Source organism: Alosa pseudoharengus, unplaced genomic scaffold (assembly GCF_046254945.1).
Source record: "Alosa pseudoharengus isolate Yale_2024_CS ecotype anadromous, Long Island Sound unplaced genomic scaffold, YU_APseudo_1.1 YU_APseudo_1.1_scf_2, whole genome shotgun sequence".
Taxonomy (NCBI): domain Eukaryota; kingdom Metazoa; phylum Chordata; class Actinopteri; order Clupeiformes; family Clupeidae; genus Alosa; species Alosa pseudoharengus.
In genome coordinates this window covers 37,999,498-38,025,191 of record NW_027468663.1, presented here as the reverse complement: position 1 = coordinate 38,025,191, position 25,694 = coordinate 37,999,498, and the positions used below count along the sequence as shown (strand labels likewise).

The following is a 25,694-nucleotide window of genomic DNA, read 5'->3' as shown; positions in this document are numbered from 1 at the left end:
TGTCTATGTTGTGTTGAATTTCTTGAAAGGTTGCTATGATACACGAGTAATTCTGCATGAAATGTACACCAAGGCAAATATCAGAGGTGCGTTCAAATTTGGTAACCATTTGTGGTGAATATGTTTGTGGTAACACTTTACTTGACAGTATCGACATAAGAGTGGCATGACACTGTCATGAACATTATGACACTGTCATGACACATGAACCCTAACCCTAATCCTAATCCTAACCTCTAATCCTAAACCTAACCCTAATCCTAACTTGTTATGACAAAAACCAACTGTCACTTAATAACAGAAGTGTTATGAAGTGTTATGGGGGGGGGGGGGGTTATTTCATGAAAATGTTCAGATTCAACTTTATCCCAGATGTTCTAATGCTCCCATGTCTTGGGAATACATTGATGTGAAAAAATTTCAAATCAAGCCCGAAAACCCCCCCTACCCTGAAAATTACTTTTTCAACACTGAAAACGTGTGTTTTTTGCCAACTTTCAAAGTACATAGTGGATTTATGTTAATGCTGGGTCCTTTAAAGATATTTCATGTGGCATGCAATGCCGTAAGAGTACTTTGCACTACAAAGGGTATAGTGTCAAGGTCATATTTTAGGTCAAAGGTCACAAAAATGGCTCAAAATGCATATTTTTTGCAAGAAAACACAATATTCTAACATTTTGTTAAGTTCAATGTAGAGAAATGTTCATTATGGGCCCTTTGATGGTCTTTCATGTGGTATGTCATGCCATGAGAATAGTTTGCATTATAAAATATCCTATTTCAAGGTCATATTAAAGGTCAAAGGTCACCCAAAATGCTCCAGAATTACATTCAATAAGAAACATTAAGCAGAGATCATTACAATGCACAATGTAAAACAAAGTTGACCTCTGTTACAGGGTTGTATGTATCATCAAAGTCCTTCCGCAAGTCCCTCCACTCGGCGGCCATATTGCAACGCTTTTTGGGCACTCATCGGGCATCCTATTCGGCAGAAATGCGCGTGCGCAAGGCTTCACGACACCAACCTTGCTCCAGCGGCGAGTTCACAACACATGATTGGCACGATGTCTTCACAACACACCATATGATTGGCTCAATGTATTCACATGTCAACGTTTTGCCGAGGAAGGGGTGGGATATGTGTGGACAACGGCCAAACTAACCCCATGCATTTCTATGGAGGATTTTTTGAGTGCTGTGTCTCCTCACTCATTAGAAAGTCTCTGGTATCATCTGCTGTATGTACCTGCTCTGAGATACTATCAGTAGATGCAGTGGTGGTCTCTATGGTTGCCTCCCCCATAGTTTCTTCGTATGTTGACCCAACCAATGCTGTATCAGCCCTCTTCCGTTCCTCTTCCTTTTTCTGCATGGCCTGCAGGGCCTTTTCCCACGCATTCTTTCGTTCCATTGTTCGCTCCCACTTTCTATCAACCTGCTCCTCACAGTAACCTTTGCGGTCATTACGCATGGAATGCAAGAACTGCCATTGGTTTTCTTAGGACTCTCGTGCCGATTTGTTCTCACAAAAAATGTCAAACAGATTTTCCATATCCCCATTGTACTCCTTCATGTCAGTTTTCCATTTCTCACTTCGTTTGGACTGTGGCCAATTCATATTGGCGAGATAGCGGGTATAACGGCTTCTACACACAGTTGGGTTCCATCAACGCATGCCAGTGGGTGTTCCCGACGGTAGCTATGCAAATGACTTGAAGTATAACCGTAATTTGATTGGTTGGTGCCGTCCGTCGATTGGCTTGATTGGCCGGTGCCGTCTGTCGGTGCAGCAACAGCTGAACTTCTCAACGTGAGCGACGGGAGAAACACGACGCAACGGACCCACAATTCAGTTCGGCAACGGATGACGTAAGCCCATGTAAAGTGAATGGGATGCGTCTCCAGCACTGCAACGCACGCAACTGTGTGTAGGAGCCGTAAAGGGCTTCAATTCTGCTGGCAATGTATTGCTCCCCAATGGTATATATGTTGCAGAACAACCAGTGGTCTTTTAAAGCAGAGGCGAGAATCTTTGCCGCCATAGACCTGGTTCGCAGGACTTTACCGGCCCTTGCAGGGCAAAGAAGATACATCATGCATTCAATGATATCCTTCTTACGGGGCAAGATACCATGAGGGAGGTCAGATGCTTCCATATAGGCCACATCTTCAAGTTCCTTCTTGGATTTTGACCTCGTTCAATGAATACAATTGTTAACAATCGCCATTGTTAATTTGTTCGTCAGTACTGGACATGCCAAACTTCAATTATGGTGAATGTGGGTTTTGTCACTGAATAAAAGCCACATCACATGAGACTGTTTTTTAGAAACAAAATATCTTAACTTGTATGACACTTAAATTTTCTGCCAGAAGTGTGACACATTTCGACAAGAATCATGATTTGATAAAGTGTGGGAATGTTATTGATTTTTTGGGGAAAAAAGGCATTTCGGTGACCTTTCATATGACCTTGACATTAGACTTTTCATTGTGCAAAGTACTCTTACGATATGACATGACACATGTGAGATCATTAAATGGTCAAACATGAAAATATTTTATATTTTGTAATAGGCCAAAAGTGGAAAAGCTGTGAAATATGGCAAAAAACACGCATTTTCAGGGTTAAAAAAGTAATTTTAGGGGTGTGTGTGTGGGGGGGGGGGGGGGGGTGGAAGAAAATTTCAAAAAAATTACACAGGAGTGCTTAAAACATCTTGTTGCATCAGGAAATTAGGGCTATTGTGGTATTTGGTATTAACACCCCCCCTAGTTAGAAGAGGATCAGGTGTAAATAGCCCTTTTAAAGTCTAGCCACATATTTTCTATAGGGTTGAATTCATTATTATTGTTAATTATCTTATCTCCTTCTCATCTACTTTCTAATGCTTCTACTTTTGCTGTAATGCTGTTTCTTATGTGTTAAGGTTTGTATATTATAGTATTATTTTCATTAGGCTATTGATTAAATTGCCATTATTGTTCATTATTCTCCTTAATGTAGTTATACCAACTTTTAAATTGTTTACTGTTAAATTGGTAACACTTTACTTGACAGTATCTACATAAGAGTGACATGACACTGTCATGAACATATGACACATGAATCCTAACCCTAACCTCTTACCCTAATCCTTACCTAAACCCTAACTTTAACTCTAACCCTAAACCTAACCCTAAACCTAATCCTAACTTGTTATGACAAAAAGCAAATGTCACTTAATAACAGAAGCGCTATGTCATAAACGTTTATGTCTTGTTTATGATACATTCATAACAGTGTCATGTCACTGTTATGTCCATACTGTCAAGCAAAGTGTAACAGTTAAATTTAACTTTGTATTGTTGTTATTTATATGTCACTTTGGACAAAAAAAAGCATCTTCTAAATACCATAACCATGACCATAACGATTGAGGTCAGGGCTTTGACTCCTCCAGAACGTTCACCTAGTTGTCTTTAGACCATTTCTGTGTAGTTCTCACTGTAGGCTTCTTCAGAGTTGTCATAGGTGCCTTAGTGGCTTCCCCCACCATTCTTCTTCTTGAAAGGTCACTCAGTTTGTGGTGATGGCCTGATATTTGCCATATTCCTTACATTCCGTAATGATGGGTTTCACTGAACTCCAGGGGATCTTCAGTGACCTGATTTGTTTTGTATCCATCCCCTCACTTATGCTTTTCTTTGAGTTGTTTGGAGTGTTCTTTTGTCTTCATGGTGGAATTACTGTATAGCCAGGAATACTGGGCCCACTTCCCCGATAACGACAGAGACACGCTCTTAAGAGGGTTTTCTACGATTCATCTTACGATCGTTCGTTTGTTTTTTCCGACTGTTTCCCGAACATGCTCGTAGCGTGAACGCGTGCACTTCTCTTCAGATGCTCTTCTGAAATATCCTCTGATTTGACGGTGATGTCAGGTGACTGCACGTCACAGCTATAGGCCTACCATTTAAACTTCGGATCTACACATTAATTCACATCAATACGAAAATAGAAACACTTTGACATCTGCATGTAAGCATCCCAAGTAGGTTATATACCACACAGAGACATAAATAATTGTAATTATTTCAAGATTAGATTGTTGCACCATGCAATAATTTTTCGCGGTGCCACTTAAGAACACGTTTGAAGATAAGAAAGAAGTCGAGTAAGAAAGAGAGGAAATGTGTAGGCTTAGATTTTGATGCAGTAGGCTACAGACTAAACCACATGTTGCTTTCTCTGCTTTTTACCTTATAGGCCTAATAAAATATTCACTTAGCAAAGATAATGTCAAACTATTCTGGCAACGTCTCGTTTCATAACTTGATTGCATTTTTGTCCGTTTTTCATCACATTATTATGACCATTAAATGTAGGCTATTTTGCACGCTAAAATCTGATTCATCACAGGTAAACACAATAAAGAATGGGAACGTAAATTGGATTATGTATTCTAAGTTGTAATTCCTCTGTATGTCCTGTTGGTGACCTCAGTGAGAAGTACTGTTAAGACGCTCTTAGCCGGTAACGAGTACTCTGGAGCACTCGTAGATCTACGAGTGTTTTCACGATGCTCTTAATCTACGATGGTTTCGGGAAACAGTCGGCAAATCTTAAGACGTTCGTAAGAGGGACTTTACGACGCTCTTAGGCTTAAGATGCTTTCGGGGAAGTGGGCCCTGATTGATCAGTGACTGGACCTTCCAGACGCAGGTGTATATTACTAAACTATACAGACTCACTGCATTCAGGCCATCTCCATTTCACTAATTGTGACACTATTAGCACCAATTGGCTGGACCGCTGTTGATTTAGGTCAGTTACTTTAAGGGGTGGGTGAATATTATTGCAGTCGTTTATTTTGCATTATATATGTTTAATTAATTACCATTACTTTGTAGAAATTTGCTTTCACTTTGACATTAAAGAGGGGATATTTGTAAATTATTGTAAAAAAGGCCAAATTAAATTGACAAGGATTCCATTTATTAGAGCAATACAAGGGGAAATATCCAACGGGGGTGAATTAATAGGCACTGTAACCCGCTGTTTACAATGGTTTGTGTCATTCCCTCATTTAACGCTTATGTGGTGGGTGTGCTGCAAAGCTCCATTTTGGGTCCATTGCCGCTCTTTCTTTATCTGTCATCACTGAGCCACAACTTCCACAAATATCAAAGACCTCTTCATCGCTCAGATAATGATTATGATGATGATGATGACAAAGACAACTACAACAACAACAACAATTATTAATTATTATTAACTCCACAATCTTCAAATGAATGTGTTAGAAACAACACAAACTGTGTTGTCCCTATCTGAACATAGAGATGTGTTAAAAAACAACACAAGTTGTGCTATTTTCAACTCATTTGTTGTAAGAGTGTACACATTATAACAAAAGCAATGTGTTAGAAACAACACTGTGTTGTCCCTATCTGAGCATAGAGATGTGTTAAAAACAACACAAGTTGTGTTATTTTCAACACATTCGTTGTAAGAGTGCATTGTGTTATTATGGCTATTATTACCATTATTATAATAATAACACTTATAATAATAATAATAATAATAATAATATTAGAAGTAATTGTTTAGTAGTAGTAGTAGAGTTGTGTCGTTACAAAGCAGCAGTATGGTAAAACAGCAGTCTTGAATCACTGCCATGTGTCAAGTGGAGGAAGAGAACATAGCCATATGGCTCATATGGTTCAGTAATGAGTTATTAATATCAAGGAGCAACATCAAAAAAACTATGGGAAACAAGTCATAGAAGGATACCTGGACAGTAGCTACACCTTGTAAGGCGATTGACACGAGCACCACCCCTTTGAAAACCCATTCCAGCTGCGATGCCAGTGGAATCAGGAGTGCTCGCTGACAGATACAGAACTGAGGATGCCAGTGCGAACTGTGCAGTAGTGTTGGAGAGGTGTAAAAAGTGTCTAATATTTTTCTCCTAATATTATCCTTCATAAGTTTTGGAGAGGTCTGAGTATCTCGGTGTATCCGGACTGGTTCCTCCGAAACGCCCTCGATAGTATGCGGTAGCCTTCTCAGCCTGCATTTTGCTGCAGCTGCGACTCCTCAATGAGGCTCATTGTAGCGACAACACGTTGTTAGGGCAGCCGAGCCGAGTGAGCGGCGCAGTGAATGTAATCACACTCAGCGGAGAGCGGAGCTGCGTGTCGGTGGCATCGTCCGGATGTGCGGGAGCAGGACAGCAGATTTCTAACGAGCTACGTGGTAAGAAATGCTGGGCATTTATGGTGCATCTGTAAAACAATTCCCAGAATATGTCAATATTTTACTTTTTGTGTGAATACAGTGTTGCTGTGCGTAATTTACGCAGCGCCAAAGGACTACTAAACACCAAGTATTCGCCAGCAATAATTTGCGAGGGATTTTATTTCGAGACGTGAAGTTCAATTGTAGTAAATCGTAAGCATGTACGATGAACAATTTCACATAATTGAAGAATGTGAAAATGTTGTTAAATACAGTACATATTTTGACATGAAAACAATGATTTATTTCGGCTACTCTAAAATCGACTATGCGACTGTTTGTGGCCGTACATGTGGTGCTGTTCATGAAGGCTACAAAACAAAGCATCTCAAAAAAACTTCGGTGGAGATTGCATCCTCAATGCTCAAATGAAATATATTCTCCTTAAGTAAGTTACTTATGCTGCACAATTATTTAAACTGTGGGTAGCCTTGTTAAAGTTGAGCGGGCTATCTAGTAGCGCAAACCTTTTATATGATATAGTTAGCTAAAGTATGTTTTACAACATAGTGACTGTATTCTCTCAATACCTGTAATTCCTGGTAAGATCGGGCAAAAGTTTTAAATTGGATTAGACACCAGCGATACATATATAATATGGTATTACCACGGAGGAGATTTGGTTTGTGAAGACGTATTGAAGTGGCACAGGTAGGTTACGGCTTTTTAAGTTCATGGAGAATTGAATTGTAAGTTAGCTTCACAAAACGCAAAGTCTTTAACCTAATGAACTGAGCTTGAGAGGCGGGCTGAATAAAACTAAGTTCTAATGAATACTCAGACGTGTGTCTGCATCCTTCTGATTTTCATAATGAACATGTTCTGTGTGGCAAAAAGAAAGGTATAATTTCAGATATGCCCACTGCCAAATCGCAGGCGCGGAGTAAGCTCAGTTGGCTTGTTATAAAAGTCCTTAGAAAACAATAACACCGAGGAAATCTAATTGCATTTTAGGAAGCGTATGGCAACTGATTTTGAGTCCTAAACCTTCTGTCATTGCCGAGTCTCATATGTCCACTAGGTGGAGTAAATAATGGTTAAGATGTAAAATGTGAGTTGTTCCGTGAAGCATGTCAATATAATACAGGCAGGGGAGCAACCGTCAAGGTATGGAGCAAGTGTGAGGATTTGTGACCATTAATAGAGTTGGAATTATAGACGACTTCAAAGTAAATAAATCAATGAATCAATACGGGCGAAATAAATGAATCAATACGGGCGGATGGGGAATCTCATGTGAGAGTAAAGAAAGCCCTTTAGACTATTCAGTATTATTTTAAACTCTATAGGCTATGGCATTACAATAATGGAGACAAGACAACTGCTAAATGAAGAACAAAAAATGCTTTTTCCTCTCTGAAAGGCAAGTCTTGAGAGGACACCTTGCTTAGTTTAAATAAAAAGTGTGTCTTTGCTACTGTGCTTCTCTCTAAGTCTGCATCGCAAACAAATGCCAACTCCCTGGTGGAAGTCTCAGCCCCTCCTGAATGCACACGCAGGGCTCAGACGGCAGCCACAATAACGAGGCCATATGTTACCAGTCCTCCCCATGCCGTGTTTGATGTCCAGATGCCAGGAGCGGAGTGAGCTGCTCCTCCATTTCTGAGAGACCCATCTCTGGACGACGCCACCATCACTCTTACCCTGCGGGTGGTAGTGGTGGCGGTGGTTGTGGTGGTGGTGGGGGGGGGGGGGGGGGGGGGGTGGGAGGGTGTTTAGCGCTGGTGACTTTGTGCCTTCATGCTTCGCTCCCGGCGCAGGCGGCTGCGGTCGCTCTCGCTCCGCAGGGGGCCCGGCGCTCGAGCCTGGGCACCACTCGTCAGATGGCACAGGAGGCTAATGAGACTTCATCATCCTGCCTCGCACCATTTGGGGCCAGCCGCACCCAATGCAAAGTCCGGGTCCGCAGCCAAGCCCGACAGCGAACAGATTCACCCAGGGCTAAACATGACGGAGGAGACAGGGAGAGAGGGAGGCAAGGGGAGGAGAGGAGGCCAAGATGGTAGAGGCCAAATGGAGGGCTGCTTCTGTGCCACTGTTCCAACGCATACAAGTGGTGCAGACGTGAATAGGAAGTGAATGAAACAATCTGTGTTCTTTACACCTTTTCAAAAGGTTGTTAAGCTTTTACACATGGGCAAACTCACTTATACGCTTGAGCAGCATAGTTTTCTGGCAGGCCCTCTTTCCCCCTGGAACACAGACATTACATCATGACTTTGTGTCTGTGCTGTTAAATGAGCTTATGTAGATGAGTCTCATTGTGGTCCTTTTCTTCAAATCAGAGTCCACTGTTTTAGGAATAAGCTCGCTTTATGCTTTGGGAACATAAACACATCACTTTGGCGGTAATCTTAGGTTACAAAAAAGGTGATAAAGATTCAGAGATGACTCAACCATTTAAAGCCTTCCGCTGCAGCCTCTAAATCTTAGTTCATCTCCCCCTGTCGGCTTTTTAAATATTGGCCAAATTGTGGAAGGTGTTTTAAAAGGCTTGAGATGTAATCAGCTGCTAAGCACTCGTAATTCCCCCTATAAGTGAGGCTTATAAAAAAGATTAGGTGGGTTTAGATTAGACATCTACCCTCCGTGGTAGTCTGGCTGTGTCGCCATGGAGAACTTGCTGACCAAAAAACTGGGGAAACTGGACTGCCGCATCATGTGCCCAGAGTTATGAGAGCACAAGGAATGCAGGGAAACACCTCTCACTATGCCTGGACACACTGATTGTGTAGATTCTCCCTCCAGATGTTGCGATAATGAGAAAAAAAGACTTGTTCGGTTTCTGCTAGATTCCATTTATCTTGTCTGGATCTTATCTGTGGAGTGGCTGAATTTCTATTCCTTAGAGCGCAATAGACTTTTTCATGATGCGCATAGCCGTGCATCATGCACAGGCAAACCCAATCATAGAGCTCTATGCGCTAGTTCATTTGCCCTATAAATGGTAGCATGTTGTGCCAAGCTGAGTGAAAAGTTTACTTCCATTGTTTAAACAGCGTGCCTATGCCAAAACGCTTATCTGGATCTGTCTTTTAAATATCATGGCTTGGAAAGATCTGTGTAGTATAACAAGGAATTTCTATGACAATCCACTTCAGAATCAAAATAAGCTGTGTGGTGGAGTCCTGCACTAGTTCTTTGTGAACTGTAGGAAGGGCGAATTTCCCCCGAGAGAACCTGTATTACCACTCTGCCCGAAATCATGTTTGAACTTCTCTTTTCCCCCAGACTGTAAGTGTTTGACTTAAGAAGGCTGTTTGAAACACCTAAAAGGTTTCCATGCAGTCAGGTCCTCCTGGGACCCCTTAGGAGGATTTTGCAAGTGGAACATTTCTCCTGTTACCCAAGGTTATTTTGCCTTGAAAGGCAGTTGTACACTGCTGTTGGAACACAGTGTCACGTCCTGGTTTCTGGCACTCTATTGGGATAGACTTTTCTGTCATAGAAAATGGCAGGTAAAAGTGCTGTTTATAATTATTTATAACACATTGTGTCACTTAGTTTAAATGTTTTTCAACTGTCTGTGTCTGCATTATCATTATGTAAAATACACCACATTTTTATCTCACATTTAAACTAAACACAATCATGAATTGATAGATTTTGTTTTTAATTTGGTGTATTTATTGATAATAATAAAGTGGGTAGCACCTTGTTGATCTAGCTTTGTGCTGTTGCTCAGAGTGGCAACTATGGCTAGGACCTTATCACCTCATCATCTTCTCAGTCAAGATTTAGATAAGATTTTCATATTTAATTGATGTGTTTCTCTCTCTCTCTCTCTCTCTCTCTCTCTCTCTCTGTCCCTCTCTCTATTTCTGTGTCTTTTAGCTTTTAGTGCCTTTAAAGACAGAGCTGTATGTCAGTGATGCTCTCCTGCAGCTTTGTTTACACATCTGAACCTCTTGCGTCCATCTTTTAAGCCTCAAAAGACAGTTTATTACGCTCCACCCACAGATGAGAGAATGATATAGGCCATTACAGCGACCTATTTGAGAGCACACCGTAATCCCGAACAGTCAAACTAACTCAAAATAATGATTTAACACAACTTAATCCTTGAAAAAAAAAAGTACCTCTTAACTATATATTTTTTCTAACTCAAAAGTACATTGTTTAAAGAGCAACTCAACTGTTTTGAGTGTTGCCTAGATTTCACTTTAAACTTTATTCCCATCATAGGCTGGTCTCACTATTAACACCAAATAAAATATTTTAGTTAACATAACTCAGTTGTTTAGAGTGTAAGTCATTCTGGGTAATTTACTGCCATGATCTTTGCTTAAAAATAATCAAATACAGTTGCCAGGGTGTGCATTTGATAGTAACAGCAGCTCTAAAATACTGATGCAGTGTTGGACATGGGTTGTGTCTTTATGGTCAACTTTGACATGTACTGGTATAGTTCAGTGTTGGTGAATGCTTTAAAGGAACACGCCATGTCCTTTTCTTCTCTGTGCTACAACTGACACCTCCACCATTAGCCATTAACTCAGCATAATTCACTTGGAGTGGGATATACCAGTTAGCCTATGGCTCCCAAAAGTGACAAAACAGACATCCTAACAACTCCAAAAGGTTATTATTTACACGTTGTGACTTGTGTATTTACCACATGTAGAAATTACTGTGCAAAAATAGCCACAGCCATTTCCTAAGCAGATATATAATCTGAACTATATTCTCATGTTGGCGAAGCACCACTGATGGCAGTTCAATGTAGTGTTAAGAGTCCATTGTTAAGTTGTGAAAAATGCCAGATTTGTTTGCAAAATGCTCCATATTTTATGGTCATTGAACTGTATTTGAATTGATATTATTGACTTAATTACCGTAAATATAAATTATTTAGGTAATTAGTTAATACGACTTGTCCGGGTTTACCGTGCATGAGAGAACTGGGCAATATGTCATAACATGTACTGTACCTCTCTCTGGCCACCACTGACCTTTCCTCTCTCTTTTTCTACCCCAGGTGAGAGGACAGCAGCTCTGTGACAGTCTCGTACATGTAGGAACTTTGAGCTGGATGCTGTGGAGAGATACCAACCCACCATTTCAGTCCAGACTGGAGCTTTGTGAGACACACAGAAAAGCCCAAATCAAATTTGGAGCAGCGCATGTGTTGAGCTTCCTCAAGATACTGCTGGATTCTATTCAATTCCCAGACTTTCGTTGCCCTCCGTATTTTTTGTTTGTTTGTTTAAATCGCATATCATTTTATTTTGTTTGTTTCATTTCTCCACTTGCCCAAATGAAGGTGTACAGGCCTCTTCTCTGGAATGTGATCAGCCAGGCCGCCCTGCTGTTGGTGGCCCAGTGGGAACTGGGATGCTCCGGGATGACTCTAAATTCAGTTCCTCTCCCACGGGCCCCTCTCCGATCCCCCAGGGCCAGCGCAAGAGCGCTGGCCCACAGACAAAAGCGCAGCTGGGTGTGGAATCAATTCTTTGTCCTGGAGGAGTTCACAGGTGATGAACCACTCTACGTCGGCAAGGTAAGACGGCGATGTTAAAAATAGAGATGTTGACAGCAGTCTATGCTAATATGGAGCTTGTGGAGTTTGTCCCTTGTTCACTGCTTTAAGTGGCAGCTCTAACAGAACGAGAGACGACGCTAATTAAATTTAGCTCAGGTGCCACCGCACTGCAGAGGTTTGAGGTGGTTCTCTGTGACGCACAAGCTTGCTGCTTTGACTTTGCCCTTTGAAGCCCACGTCTCCCCATGATAGTGACCTCTACGGATGGAGTGGCTCCAGAGCTTTGGCAGGTGATGAGATGGTACCTGGGTCCCATGTGGGGGAACCCATGCCCTGGTGTTGGGGGTACATCTGCCACTCGCCGAATAGCTCATGTGGCAGGTTTATTTTGAGCAGCTCTTGGGGTATTAGAAGCTGTCTGCTCAGGTGGCTGTCTCTTTGAAACTGGAGCATATATATTATAGACGATGCAAAGTATACAAAGAGACTGAGGTGCTTCCTCTAGCTTTGCAAATTCACTTTAGACAGTGGGTGATGAGATGTTAAAAAATATCTTGTATTGAAGATCTATGATGGAAAAGTGAAAATGATAGTTGTACAGCTACCAACGTTTTTACCAAACTGTTGGATTTCTGTGTTTGTAATTTCACATGGTATGCATGTATGCGAAAAGGTAGATAATAAATGTCACCTAGAGGAACAGAAGGTCAAGCTGATTTTGAATGTACTTGGTAGACTTATCGAAAGTCATAATTTCATATTTAAATAGCTTTAAACATAAAAGGAAAACTTTGTTTAAATGTTACGAACAGGCAGGTTAAAGTAAGAGACAAATAAAGTAGTCATTGGTAAAATACCTCCAGCCCTTTAGCAAACAGCTCTAGACAGTTGAAAAGACCTCCCTCCATTGAACACTTAGATTTCCACTGTGCTTTAGTTGTAGTACACATTACCATTTGCCTTCCATATCAAAGAGTCTCGTCTGATATTAGTATGTGCATATTGGTTTTTGATAGTCAAAACTTGTCAACTCTAAGTTGACACACAGTGGTCATCAAAGCTCGCCTTCATCTTTTAAATGTAATTAACACTCCCAGAACATGTTGGTGCAGAATACAGCAGAGGAGTATGTCAGTTTAATAACAGCCTGAGATGGTGTTTGATCCCCAGTCTTGGAGAGTGTGAATGTGATAGCGGTGGATTGCATGCTCAGAGGATCCATGGAACAAAGGAGGAGAACCTTACTGAACCTCATAGTCTCCTAAGAGAATTCTACCATGCTTTCCTCCTTTCCTCTCTCTCTGTTTCTCTCTCTTACACACACACACACACACACACACACACACACACACACACACACACACACACACACACACACACACACACACACACACACACACACACACTTTTCATGACCAGTTTGTTTGATTTTCACATTTTCATTGACATCAGGGGGAAGTAGTCAGTAGTCATCTAGTCAGTTCTAGAGGGTATCCATATTCACCCTGACATACCGGTGTGTGTGTGTGTGTGTGTGCCCCCCCCCCACCACCCCACACACACACACACACCGGTATGTCAGGGTGAATATGGATACCCTCTAGAACTGACTCCTTTTTTATCTGTAGGATGGAGCATGATGTTGTCAAATGTTTGTTTGTTTTTTATATATATACCCAGAAGCAGGTATTGGATTCCTTCCAAATGTCTCTGATGGATGAATTCTAAGGCAAAATTCCAAAATTGCAGCCACCAAGGATTTATGTCCCACACTAAACCTCTCCATAGACCACTGCAGAGCTTCCTGCATATCATGCAGGGTCTTTTGAAAATAAAACTGAAAATATCACATTATCAATCAGTCGAGTGTCTCCTTGTACCCACTTCTCGACATGTAGTTGGGAAACAGCGTGTTTCTTGACCATCTCAGAAGTTCTCGGAGCTTTGCGGTCGGTGCAGTGCTCTTTGATCTTTACTGAAGTCTAGACCGAGTTCCAAGTTTCAGCGTCTGGGTCCTGATCCTGTTTAATTATAGAACAAGGAGAGTCCATTAATAATGAACGGTTACAGCGGGAGATTTGTCTTGATATAACATGCTGGATGTGACAGCTTACTGATGAACCTACTGTATAAAGTTCCTATAGATTAGTTTGGCGTCTTTTCTGAAGATTCACCATAATTCCATAATTCAAACAGCTCTCTGTAGTAAGTAGCAATGTAAAAACTTAGTTGTATTGGATCTGCAGGAAGAATGTGGTGAATAGATCTAAATCTGACTCATTTAATTGGGGAAAATAAATCAAATGGCCAACATTTTACCAGGGGAAATCAAGATGTATGGAAAGTATGTGACAAAAAGTATGTGCTTTCACTGAATCTTGATAAAGAGGTTTTTTTTTCAGCTTGGTCTCAGCACTACCATTCCCTTATGTTCAATAGGTGGACGGCAGTACTTGTTCTACACAATTAGCTCTTACTGTATGTGCATACTTGACCTGTAGCACAAAGGCACACAGCAGAGCAGTCTTCCGTTCACCATACCCATTAAAGGAAAATTCCGGTTTTTAGCACTTTAAGGCCCTTTTCTGGTTTGTTTTGGATGAACTAGAGTGGTGGACACCGAAATTTTGACGATTGGTCCTGTCTCGACTTTTCTGACTCGTTTTGAATCGCCTTTGACTGCTCAGGGTGGCTGGCAATGGGCATACTGTAGTAGGCTACTCAAACATGTCCTAAAACAACCCTTAACGTTCGTTTTCAAAACTGTGCAACTCACTGAGTGGTTAGTGGTGTTCGTTGATGTTCCAAAACAAGTAGCATAGCGAAATACAGTTTCTGTCGTCTTTTATTTGGCATTTTGTAAAATCCCATTGATTTCTGTTGGAAGACTCATTGCACGTTGATATTACTGTGCCACCATCTATGCTTCAGGCTCAAATATTGAGCGGAAGTTTATACGCGGTTGTGAGTTGTGAAAAAACAGTTCCACAACAGCAAATAACTGGATTGAAATCATACATTGCGCCGATATATTTGTTTTTAATAATGAACGAACACCACTAACCACTCGGTGAGTTGCACAGTTTTGAAAACGAACGTTAAGGGTTGTTTTAGGACATGTTTGAGTAGCCTACTACAGTATGCCCATTGCCAGCCACCCTGAAAAGTCAAAGGCGATTCAAAACGAGTCAGAAAAGTCGAGACAGGACCAATCGTCAAAATGTCAGTGTCCACCACTCTAGTTCATCCAAAACAAACCAGAAAAGGGCCTTAAAGTGCTAAAAACTGGAATTTTCCTTTAAATAATGCATTGGTACTGACAAATGCCTTTTTTAGATTTAGAATTCATAATAATACATGTACCCTTACCGTAATGTGTTACCAGATAGTTTGTGCGAGTCTTGTGAGAGATGCTTTCTTTGTGGAACAGTGTGTGACTGAAATAAGGCTGTTATGGTCTCGCACCACAGTGGCTTCCTGGTGGCATCTTTTTGAGAGTCTAGTGTTGTCTAGTTTTCTGAACTTTTTAGAGCTGGAACGTTGCCTCATCTAGATGTTTATATTGCTCATTACGCGCCACGAGAACAACCAGATCAAGAGTCGTACAACACTCTTTACATCCACACTCTTCTGACCTACTTCTGACATTCAGTTCCGGGATATATTTGCATATAGTAGGCTGTATTATTATAATAAAGTGCCATGTATTTATGATTCCTGTAAAACATGGATCCTTGATTGTGTGAGTTCTACATATTGAGATTGATTGATTGATTAAGATTGTAGACTGATACCAGCTGTGTGCTGATGTACTGTGACCAATGGAGCCTCTTCAGAAACAGTGGAACATGGATATAATAAACAGATTTAGAGAAGGCTGAGATGGAGAGAATGCCAAAGAGTGTAGGATGAATAATGCATGGCCGTGTCTCCAAGGAGGACTTTAGTAATATCAACAATTATTGCTAATAACCTATGTCCTCACTGAAGGCACACACTCACTTACCAGCTTGTTTAAGTACAGAGTGGCTATCCTTGAAATGTAATAGTTCTCTTTTCATGATGGTCAGTGTACCGTCACTTGGACACTTAATCCTTGCTCATGCAAGTGTGAGTGGAGAACACATAGTTCAGTACATCTCTAGTGGACGCCTGCATTCATGCATAGTGTCCTCTCCAGTGTGTCGTCAGTACCGATACTCAACTTTGGTGTTCCACGTGCCCCAAGTGGAGTAATCCCTGGACGCTGAGTGTCCCATGGCTTTGGGCGCGGGCAAGTGAGTGAGTGGGCATGTGTGTGACGTGATGTGGTGTGGGGCATGGTGTGAGGGGGCTTTAAGGCCTGCCTTAATTGGTGCGGGGCCTTTGATGGTGGATGCGAGTGCTGGAGCATCAGGGAATCTGCTGCAGCAGTGGTCCATTTGCATTTTCATTTCCCTCTTCTGGGCTGCCAAAACCAACTTGCACTTCAGCCGCCTGCTCTGTCCACGTCCACCACCCGAACACCATGCACACACACACACACACACACACACACACACACACACACACACACACACACACACTCTCAATCACACACGCACACACACACACACACACACACACACTCAATCACACACACACACACACACACACACACACACACACACACACACACACACACACACTCTCTCAATCACACGCGCGTGCACACACACACACACACACACACACACACACACACACACTCAAACACACACACACACAAACACACACACACACACACACACACACACACACTCACAAACCAAATGTGCCTCTAATGAGGGCCAGACCTGGCACGCCCTCTCTCTCTTTCTCTCTCTCTCTCTCTCTTTCTTTCTGTCCGTCCCTGTACAGTGTTTGGCAGTGAGGAGGCACCACCCCCGGCCTGGCCACTGAAACCCCTTCGTCAGCCAGTCGGAAGATTAAACATGTGCACACCACTCCTTGCTACCCTCCCACCACATCAATGATTCGCAGCAGTCGAATTAAACAAAATGAAATAGTGGAGCAGAAAGCAGCCTTTTCATGTTGGGGATCAACAAGCTCCCCATCCCCACCCCCCAAAATCCTCTTTGGAGTGATTTGGAACATGTGTTTTCTAATGAAATGCAACTCATCTCAGATAGGGGCTGCGTTTCATCTGTGTCCCAGTCTGCGTGCAACACTGCCATGACCATTGGTCGGCAGTACAGATGAAAGCCATCAGGCTGGCAATCACCAGCTCACTGGCCAATGATAGCCTCAGACACACCTACACGCTGTACAAGCACAGACACACACACGCACGCACACATGAAGTCACAGGCTACGTCTACACGAAACCAACAGGTGTATTTTCTCTTACCACATTCACACCTTTAACGATACCGGTGAAGAAAAAACTGCATACACAAGAGGTGAAAGCAGCTAAAAGTCGATGGCGACCAGTCGTGCAGAGGCTTCACATTTGCAGTAATTTGCGTAGAAGACAAAACATTGTTTAACAGTCGCATGAAGTAAGGAGACTACAGACAATTCGGGTTTCAATTCAACTGTTAAACTAATGAAGTTAATTTTCAAGGTATGTGACTGCTATATGGAATTTGAAATGCTTACGTTTTAAATTAGGTCTGAGCACCACTGGAGAAAACATTAACATACGTTAGTCATAGGTTGTAGTAGTTAAGCTAACAGTGTGCTTCTAACTTAGCCATAAAAGGCTGATACATTGTGCACATAAATCATGATAGGGGAAAGAAAAAACATTTTCGCTCACAAAGTCTCTCTCTCTCTCTCTCTCTCTCTCTCTCTCTCTCTCACACACACACACACACACACACACACACACACACACACACACACACACACACACACACACACACACACACACACACACACACACACATACAGGGGCAGGTGCAAACCCATCCATATGGATTCATGATACACATAAAGAGGTCAGGAGATATATACTCTGCATACAGACTGCTCCCTCACTGACCAGCCACCAAGACATGTGGAATGGCAGATAGTGAATGGGCTTCCTTGCAGGTACTTACAAACGCGGCATAGAGGCTCTCGTATGAGCAGGTCTCTTTAATAGGAGCTGGCAGCCCCCCTCTTTGTTGGGAGAATGATATGAGCTGACACCTCCAGATTTAATGAGATGAATGGGAGGTGAGGCTCAAAGGAGAGGATTCTTGGCTGGTATCTGTGGATGGATGGAGGCATAGATTTTCTCCAGAATGGATCGGCAGCACAATGCGGCAAAATGCATTTGCATTTATATAGCACTCTCTTAGGTGTTGATTCACCTCGGATATTACAATGAAGGGGGAGGGGGGCACACATGCCATTAGATGGCATTCAGAAAGGCTGAGCAATCAGTCCCGTGGGTTAAGGAGCCATTGCATACCGATGCCATGGAGCTGTGGGAATGTGGTGCTGTCTTTGTTACATCATGAGTCTGTCTGCTGGAGCCTAATTGCTGTGGCAGCTCAGGCTGTTTGTTAAGGTGATTCCAGGGAAGCTCAGAAGATGACAGGCAAGACATCACACACACCTGAGTTCCTACACGACACTTCAGTAATGTCTGCCCTGCATCCATCACTTCCTCATGGGACCCCTCAGCTGTAATCCAGAGTTCTGGAGAAAGCGCACAACAAAATGTGTTTGGCAGATTGCTGATAGGATTTTGCTGTTAAATGAGAATGCTTTATGGGTCCACATGTGCAGTCTTTCATTGATTAAACGTCATTATTGAGAAATGATCATACTGTTTCTCAGAAAGCTACAGAAACTTTCATGGGATTGGGTGGACCATCCTAACATCTGGAGCTTGTACAGTATATTTCTGGATAATGCTTGTTGAAAAAAAGGCCACTGCTGTTGGCAGCAGGTGTTGTGCTTATGTAAGTTCTCCATTCACTTACCTAACTCCATTCATTGTAACCTGAAATCAGCAAGTAGTACGTTCCATCACAACTCTTGATATTGTTCAGTGAAGTTCTGTTTTTTTTTTTTCAGCGGAAGCTTTGCTGCTCCACAGTGTCTGGGTTCTGTTCATCCTTGATTTATTTGTCAAAGCTGACCTGTGGATTATATATTAGCAAGAGTGGTAACTCTATGGACCCTATCCAGTAAGCATTGTCAACACATTCATAGAAGATTATAAAGCATTCATAAAACCTCAACATTTTATCAACATCAACATTATGTTTATCAACATTAGTATGTATTACTTTATACATATGATGACTGCACTCATATTGCATTAGGATGTGTTACAAGCCTTTACAACTTGTAGTGTCACAAAGCGTAGTAAAGTTTATTTGACCTCCCAATAATGGTAGCATTACTGTAAAGAAAGTTCAATTTCAATTTCAATTTAATTGTACTTATAGAGCGGCAAAACATTACACAGGTCTCATGGCGCTTTACAGAGTGTTAGACAATCAGAGAAAAGAAAAGAAAAGAAGACCCATGGGTAACAGGGGCGAGAAAAACTCCCTAGAATTGGAGATACATGTAGGAAGAAACCTCAAGCAAATCCACGACTCAAGGGCCTGACCCATCTGCCTAGGGTCAGATACAGGACAGTAAGGTCTGTATACATGACAAATGCATATGTTAGTCAGGTGTAGAGAATAGGACATGGTGTTTAAAGCCACCTGAGGTGAAAGTTACAAGAGGTGGGATGATTACATATCCGGTATGATAATGCATTAATCCTAATTTAGTGTCAGAAAGTTCAAATAGTCCAGAGTAGGAAATGAAATTGTCCAGGGGAATAGGATAGATAGATAGATGATAGATAGATAGATAGATGATAGATAGATAGATAGATAGATAGATAGATAAATACTTTATTGATCCCCAAGGGGAAATTCAAGGTCTCAGTAGCATACGGACATCGTACGCAACATTCACTAACAGCAAAAAAAGTAATTAAAAGTGTATAATATAAAAAACACAACTAAGCAATAAGGACAGTAGAAGATAAAGAATATACTAAAATACAAATTATACTAAATAACACTAAATCTAAATCAAGTCTAAAAACAGTAACCACATAGTGGGTGATTTAGCATGAGACGCTTGCAATGACCGAGGCAGGGACTGAGCCTGTGATTCTCTGTGCATAGTAAGGTAAGGTGCTCTGTGAGAGTGAGTGTCATGGTGATGGTCCTAATGAGTAAGTCCAACATTGCAGTCTAGAGACCAGCATAAAATAAATATGGACATATAAGAGAGTAGGCAAGGTAAAAAAACTATAGAAAAACTATATATATATATATATATAACTATATTAAGTGAAGGAAGGGATGGAGGGAGGGGTTATGCATATGTGCTAATATAGCACGCAAACAGTGAAGCAGTAAGACAATGGTAAAAAGTGGCTACTGGACAGACAGTACACAAACATGGAGAGGGTGGAGAGGCAGACAGACTAAGCAGAAAAGTCTATCTCTCCTCTTCCCTTAAGTGAAGCATTGAACAGTTCAATGGCCCTGCATGGGGACAAATGAATTCCTCAGTCTGTCTGTTGTGCAACGCAGTGAGCGAAGTCTCCAGCTGATCAGGCTCTTCTGCTTTGTAATAGTGCTGTGGAGTGGATGACACTCATTGTCCAAAATGTTGATCAGTTTGTTCAGGGTCCTTTTGTCAGATATTGAAGTGATGCACTCCAGTTCAGCTCCCACTACAGAGCCAGCTTTCCTTACCAGCCTGTCAAGTCGCCCAGTATCCTTCTTCTTTGTGCTTCCTCCCCAGCATACCACTGCATAGAAGAGGACGCTGGCAACAACAGACTGGTAGAACATCCTGAGGAGCTTGCTGCACACATTGAAGGACCGCAGCCTCCTCAGGAAGTACAGCCTGCTCTGCCCTTTCTTGTAGAGTGCATCAGTATTGGCTGACCAGTCCAGTTTATTGTCAGATGGAGACCCAGATACTTGTAGGTGCTTACCACCTCCACATTGACCCCATCAATGGAGACTGGTAGCAGAGCAGGCTTAAACCTGCGGAAATCCAGCACCATCTCCTTGGTCTTGGAAGTGTTGAGTTGAAGGTGATTGAGTTTGCACCATTGCACAAAGTCCTCCACCAGGCTCCTGTACTCCTCCTCTTGCTCGTCCCTGGTACACCCCACAATTGCAGAAAACCTCTGCATGTGGCATGACTCGGTGTTGTAGCAGAAGTCAGATGTGTACAGGGTGAACAGGACTGGAGAGAGCACAGTTCCCTGTGGGGCTCCGGTGCTGCTGATCACAGGAGGGCATGTGGTGGGTCGGCAGTACGGGCCAGGAATCCGGGCAGAATTGCCATAGGCAGGTGGTGGGTCGCTAGGCTGTACGGGCCAGGAATCCAGGTAGGGGGACAGTAATAGGCGATGATAGGACAGTCATAGGGATGGGACTTCAGGTGAGATGAGTGAGAAGAGGGCCAAGCACACAGACGGCTGATGACTGGTGATGGTATACCTCACAAGTGAGGTAAGGGGGAAGAAAGAGAGATGTAACTGAATTTCAGACTTGTAGCCATACAAGTCTGAAATTCAGTTATTTGTCTGACAAAGGGTCTGGTCTTGGAATTAGGAATGTTGGTAAATAAATGTCAAATACATTTCAAATAAATTCTTGTGCTTATGTCCTTTCTATGATTTTCAAGTACATGTAATCTGACAGAAGCTGTCCAATCATACTACTTTACTTATTGTCTGTAATGATGCCTTATGGCCTTTTTACGAATTGTTATGCATACATCTCACTTACCTATAGTATTCACTGGGGCGTTGTAACTCTTGTTAGGAGCAATTATAAAATGAGTATTGGGGAAAATATAAACAAGACACACATATATATATATATATATATATATCATGAAAGCTTGCATGGAGCTACATATGGGTATACATTAAAACCTGTTTGGTGAATCTACAGAATCTGCTAAAAAAAACTGTATAACAACGAAGTCATTGCAATTATCAAGAGGTCATAAGATCTGTATAATGCTTTGTCACACTTGTAGTTGTAAAAGCTTGTAAGATAACATCATAATGCTTTATGAGTGCAGAAATGGGGTATGCACAAATAGTTAATGTGAATGATTACAAGGCCTTACAAATGCTTTATAGCCCATTATTAGTGTATGTTACCTGAGATTTTTGTAACACTTTACAATAATGGTAGATTATTTAGCATTATAGTTAAGCATTAACAAATAGTTAATTCATCATTATTAAGTATGTGTTCAACATTACTTAATGATTAACAAATGTGCTTTTCCTCTTGCTAGGTGTCAGTGTGTTTCCCTTTGTTATAAATGATGTATTCCTAATGTTTACATACTGCAACACATGATGAAGTCTGAATAACATTGAATTACCAATGAAATAAGTGAGGTATTCACCTAAAGTAACATTGACATAATCTTAAATTCATTATGAATTCAAAATGTGTTCATTGTAAACATTAGGAATTATGAGTTAGTTTATACTTGTACCTTATGAATTCACCATGAGTTCAGTATGTACAAATTAGGAATTCAGCATTTAATACAAAGGAAAACACACTGATAACACCTAAATAAGACTATTAATGAGGGAAAGCCCATTGTTAATCCTTAAGTTATGTTGAAAGCATACTGAATAATAATGAATTAAGTGTTTGTTAATGCTTAACTAATACTTAACTAATGCTAAATAGTGTACCATTATTGTAAAGTGTTACCGAGATGTTTGCTCCGAAATCACATTATGAATGCCATATGCGTGGCGTTGTGCTCTATCTATATGTCCTTGAATGCAAGGTTGTGCACAATTCGAATGGCAATTCTGCTTCCTATTTGCTGCCTCAATTGAAATGCAAGTGAAATTCAAGAATTGAATTGGAATTTAAGAGCCAGTTTCAATTCAATTCTGGAATTTTGCACAAGCCTGCTTGAATGAGACTACAGTATATTCCTGTTTTTTTGTATCGCACAATCGCTGGCTATCGCTGGGAGGCCTCTAGTGATCAGCTGAACTCAGGGGAGACTGCTTGCAGCTGCTTCTCAGCTCTCGTTTCCTGAGCACTTACACGGTGGCTTTACAGCGTCGGGCTGTGGAAGGCTGCTTTTGATGTTACACACAACTGTGTCACATGTGGTCAGTGTCAATATTTTATCTTTCAAATGCCAGTTGACACATTTCCTCCAAGACCATGTGCTTATTGTTTGCAGCTGCGGCCGTGCGTCTGGGATGATGGGGGCCGTGGAAATGAGCTTGTTCAATTCAAAACCGTCACAAGTGATTTTTCACTCTGTATATTTCACCCAGCTGGTGGCTTGGTTGAGAATTTCAGCTTGGAATCCCAATCAAAAGCACTATATCCATGTTACAGCCGTATTACTTCCACTATGTCACGTGCCATTTCACAACCACCATCAGTGAAGCTCCCACAGGCACATATTTATTTACTTATCTACTTGGCCCCCCTAGTTGAGTTCATCTCCCTTAAGGATCTTGGCATTCATGGCTAAAGGTTTACTGATGCCTATGTAAGGGTTTGGACAGCTCATTTAGAGAACAAGTCAGCTCTATGCACTGCCTTAGTGACTTATGTGATAAGAGCCATTTGCACAAGCCTCATGTGAATGGTGCTGAGGTAGACCTTCTGTTACTTATTTCCTGTTGACATATTTTTTGTCAAACGTAGGAGGATTTTGTTTAGTCATATAATTACGAAAACCTTTGCAGTAGCCATTGACCGTTGCAGGGCCATCTTTGTACAATAACTGTAATGTCATCATCCAACTGTGTGACTGTGTGAAACTGTGTGAAAGCTCATGGGAATGTTTCCATGGTCATTTCACTTTAGAAGTCACTTTTAAAAAGGCTTATGCTAAAGTTGTCTAAATGCTGTATTTTCAATCAAGATGGGAGCCCTTTGAGTTGACCCTTTGAGTGTTAAAAGGGGTCGCTTTCGGACACGTCCATTTATGCAAATTAATTGACATGACACTTGCGCTGAAAGCACGACAACACCAGCACTGAAACATGCCAACCACTCAAAGAAATGACACTCACATCAGCACTTTGCCAGAGCAAAGTCAATTGTAAATTGAAAGCCATTTGTTGTGGCTCCCGCTGAACGAGGCAATTGACGCCTCTTGGCAGAGCGGGCAGCTCCATATTTGTCATCAGATGATATTTGGAGGGGAAGAGGACATCATATTAAGGGCATTCCAGCAGGACGGGATAGGAGGAAGGCGACAGATGAACACTAAATTAGCTGCGTGTAAAACAGGCTGCGTTGGTAATCTGGGAGTGTAATTGGACCCCAGTGCTTGCCAGAGACAGATGACAGGCTTGTAATGACAGTCTTCATTTGTCTCCCTTTATTGCAGAGTAATACACTGGCAGGGAGAGCCTGGCAACGGTCCTGAGGGGCGCAGACACAACGAGATGCCTGTTGTACCGCTGTCCATATCAGCAAAGTCCTTTTGCAGTGGGGCGCACTAATTCATCCTTAATTCAGACGCTGAATTTAGATCAGCAAGCAGTTCATCAGCATGATCCTGCTCAAATATAACCTCCTTGTTAGTATGATTCTGGATGCGAATGTAACGCGCTGTCAGGACGGGGAAAATGTCCCTATGGGTTAAATCATTTGACTTAAAGCCCTCGTGAGAGGGTTCACGGCTGTGGATGAGAGATTGCTCAGATGTGACTCAGCTAAAAATGGTCGCGGTGATAGACAGGGGATGTGTGAGTTAGTCTGCCAACTGGAAGCTCACTGATTTAGCCTCGGAGAGGGAAGGGGAAGGAAGTGCATCTCGAGCTGCGGTGAGGCGCTCATGCCAGAGAGCAGGATGGAGCTAGAGGCCTGCACTTCAGCCCCGCCCCTTTGTCTTTGGAGCAGCGCTCCTCTCCTGTGTTATATCCCTCCAGAGATTGGGCTTCTCGTTCTCTCGCTCCCTTTTTAAGCCTGACATTTGCCCCTTCCACCCCTCTGCTTCTTCACCTTTCACCTCATTGTTCTCTCTCTCTCTCTCTCTCTCTCTCTCTCTCTTTCTCTCTCTCTCGCTCTCTCTCTTTCTTTCACACACACACACACACACACACACACACACACACACACACACAAACAGTTTTGTCATCTGTATGTTGTCTTCCCTCGTTGCTCCTCTCATTTTAGGTATCTATCTCTCCCTCTCCCTCTTTCCCATTGTGTCCCATCCCTGTGTATGTGTGTGTGTGTTTGTGTGTGTGGTGTGTGTGTGTGTGTGTGTGTGTGTGTGTGTGTGTGTGTGTGTGTGTGTGTGTGTGTGTGTCTGTGTGTGTCTGTGTGTGTGTGTGTGTGTGTGTGTGTGTGTGTGTGTGTGTGTGTGTTTTGCGCTCTTCTCTCCAGTACTCAGGGAGCTGCTACTGCATGGGTGCCCAGTGGAGGCAGGAGGCATTAGGCTGTTAGAGGGAGGCCTGTCAGCAGGCAGAGCACAGTCAGAGCAGAGCATGATTCACACAAGCGCATTAACACACACAAACAGTCCCCCACTCACACCCACACACACGCTTTATTTGCAGAGGATTGGCCCTTAAAATGGCATCTGTACAGACTGCAGTGGCTGTCATAGCGTGACATGAATTCACTGATCTGATTTACAAGGACTCCACTGCTTGGGGGGGGGGGGGGGGGGGGGGTAATGCCAACGATTGATGCAAAAACTAGTTCCATGGTTTTGCAAAATTACAAGGATTATCCATTGACTCAAAAGGAGGGCTGGGATTCAACTGTTCTTGAACAGGCAAAATTAATTAACTAAAAGTGCCCTTTTTACTGCTCCCTCCGCATGCATCTCAGCTCTACCTCCCACACACCCCTTCACAGGATTCCCTTGTATTTGTTATCACACAAGCTTATTCTCCTGCGACAACTTGCA

At 42.1% G+C, this 25,694-nt stretch overlaps 1 protein-coding gene across 2 annotated transcripts in view; it reads left to right on the top strand.

Annotated features, from left to right (window-relative positions):
• The first annotated feature begins 11,546 nt into the window (after nucleotides 1-11,546).
• Nucleotides 11,547-25,694, top strand: part of cdh7a (cadherin 7a) — a 45,741-nt gene continuing 31,593 nt past the window's right edge. The window contains exon 1 of one of the 2 annotated variants that reach the window (XM_076295983.1): nucleotides 11,547-11,789. In XM_076295983.1, the coding sequence (XP_076152098.1) occupies nucleotides 11,547-11,789 (243 nt within the window). The remainder of the gene's footprint in view (nucleotides 11,790-25,694) is intronic. The other variant, XM_076295984.1, reaches the window with a different exon arrangement.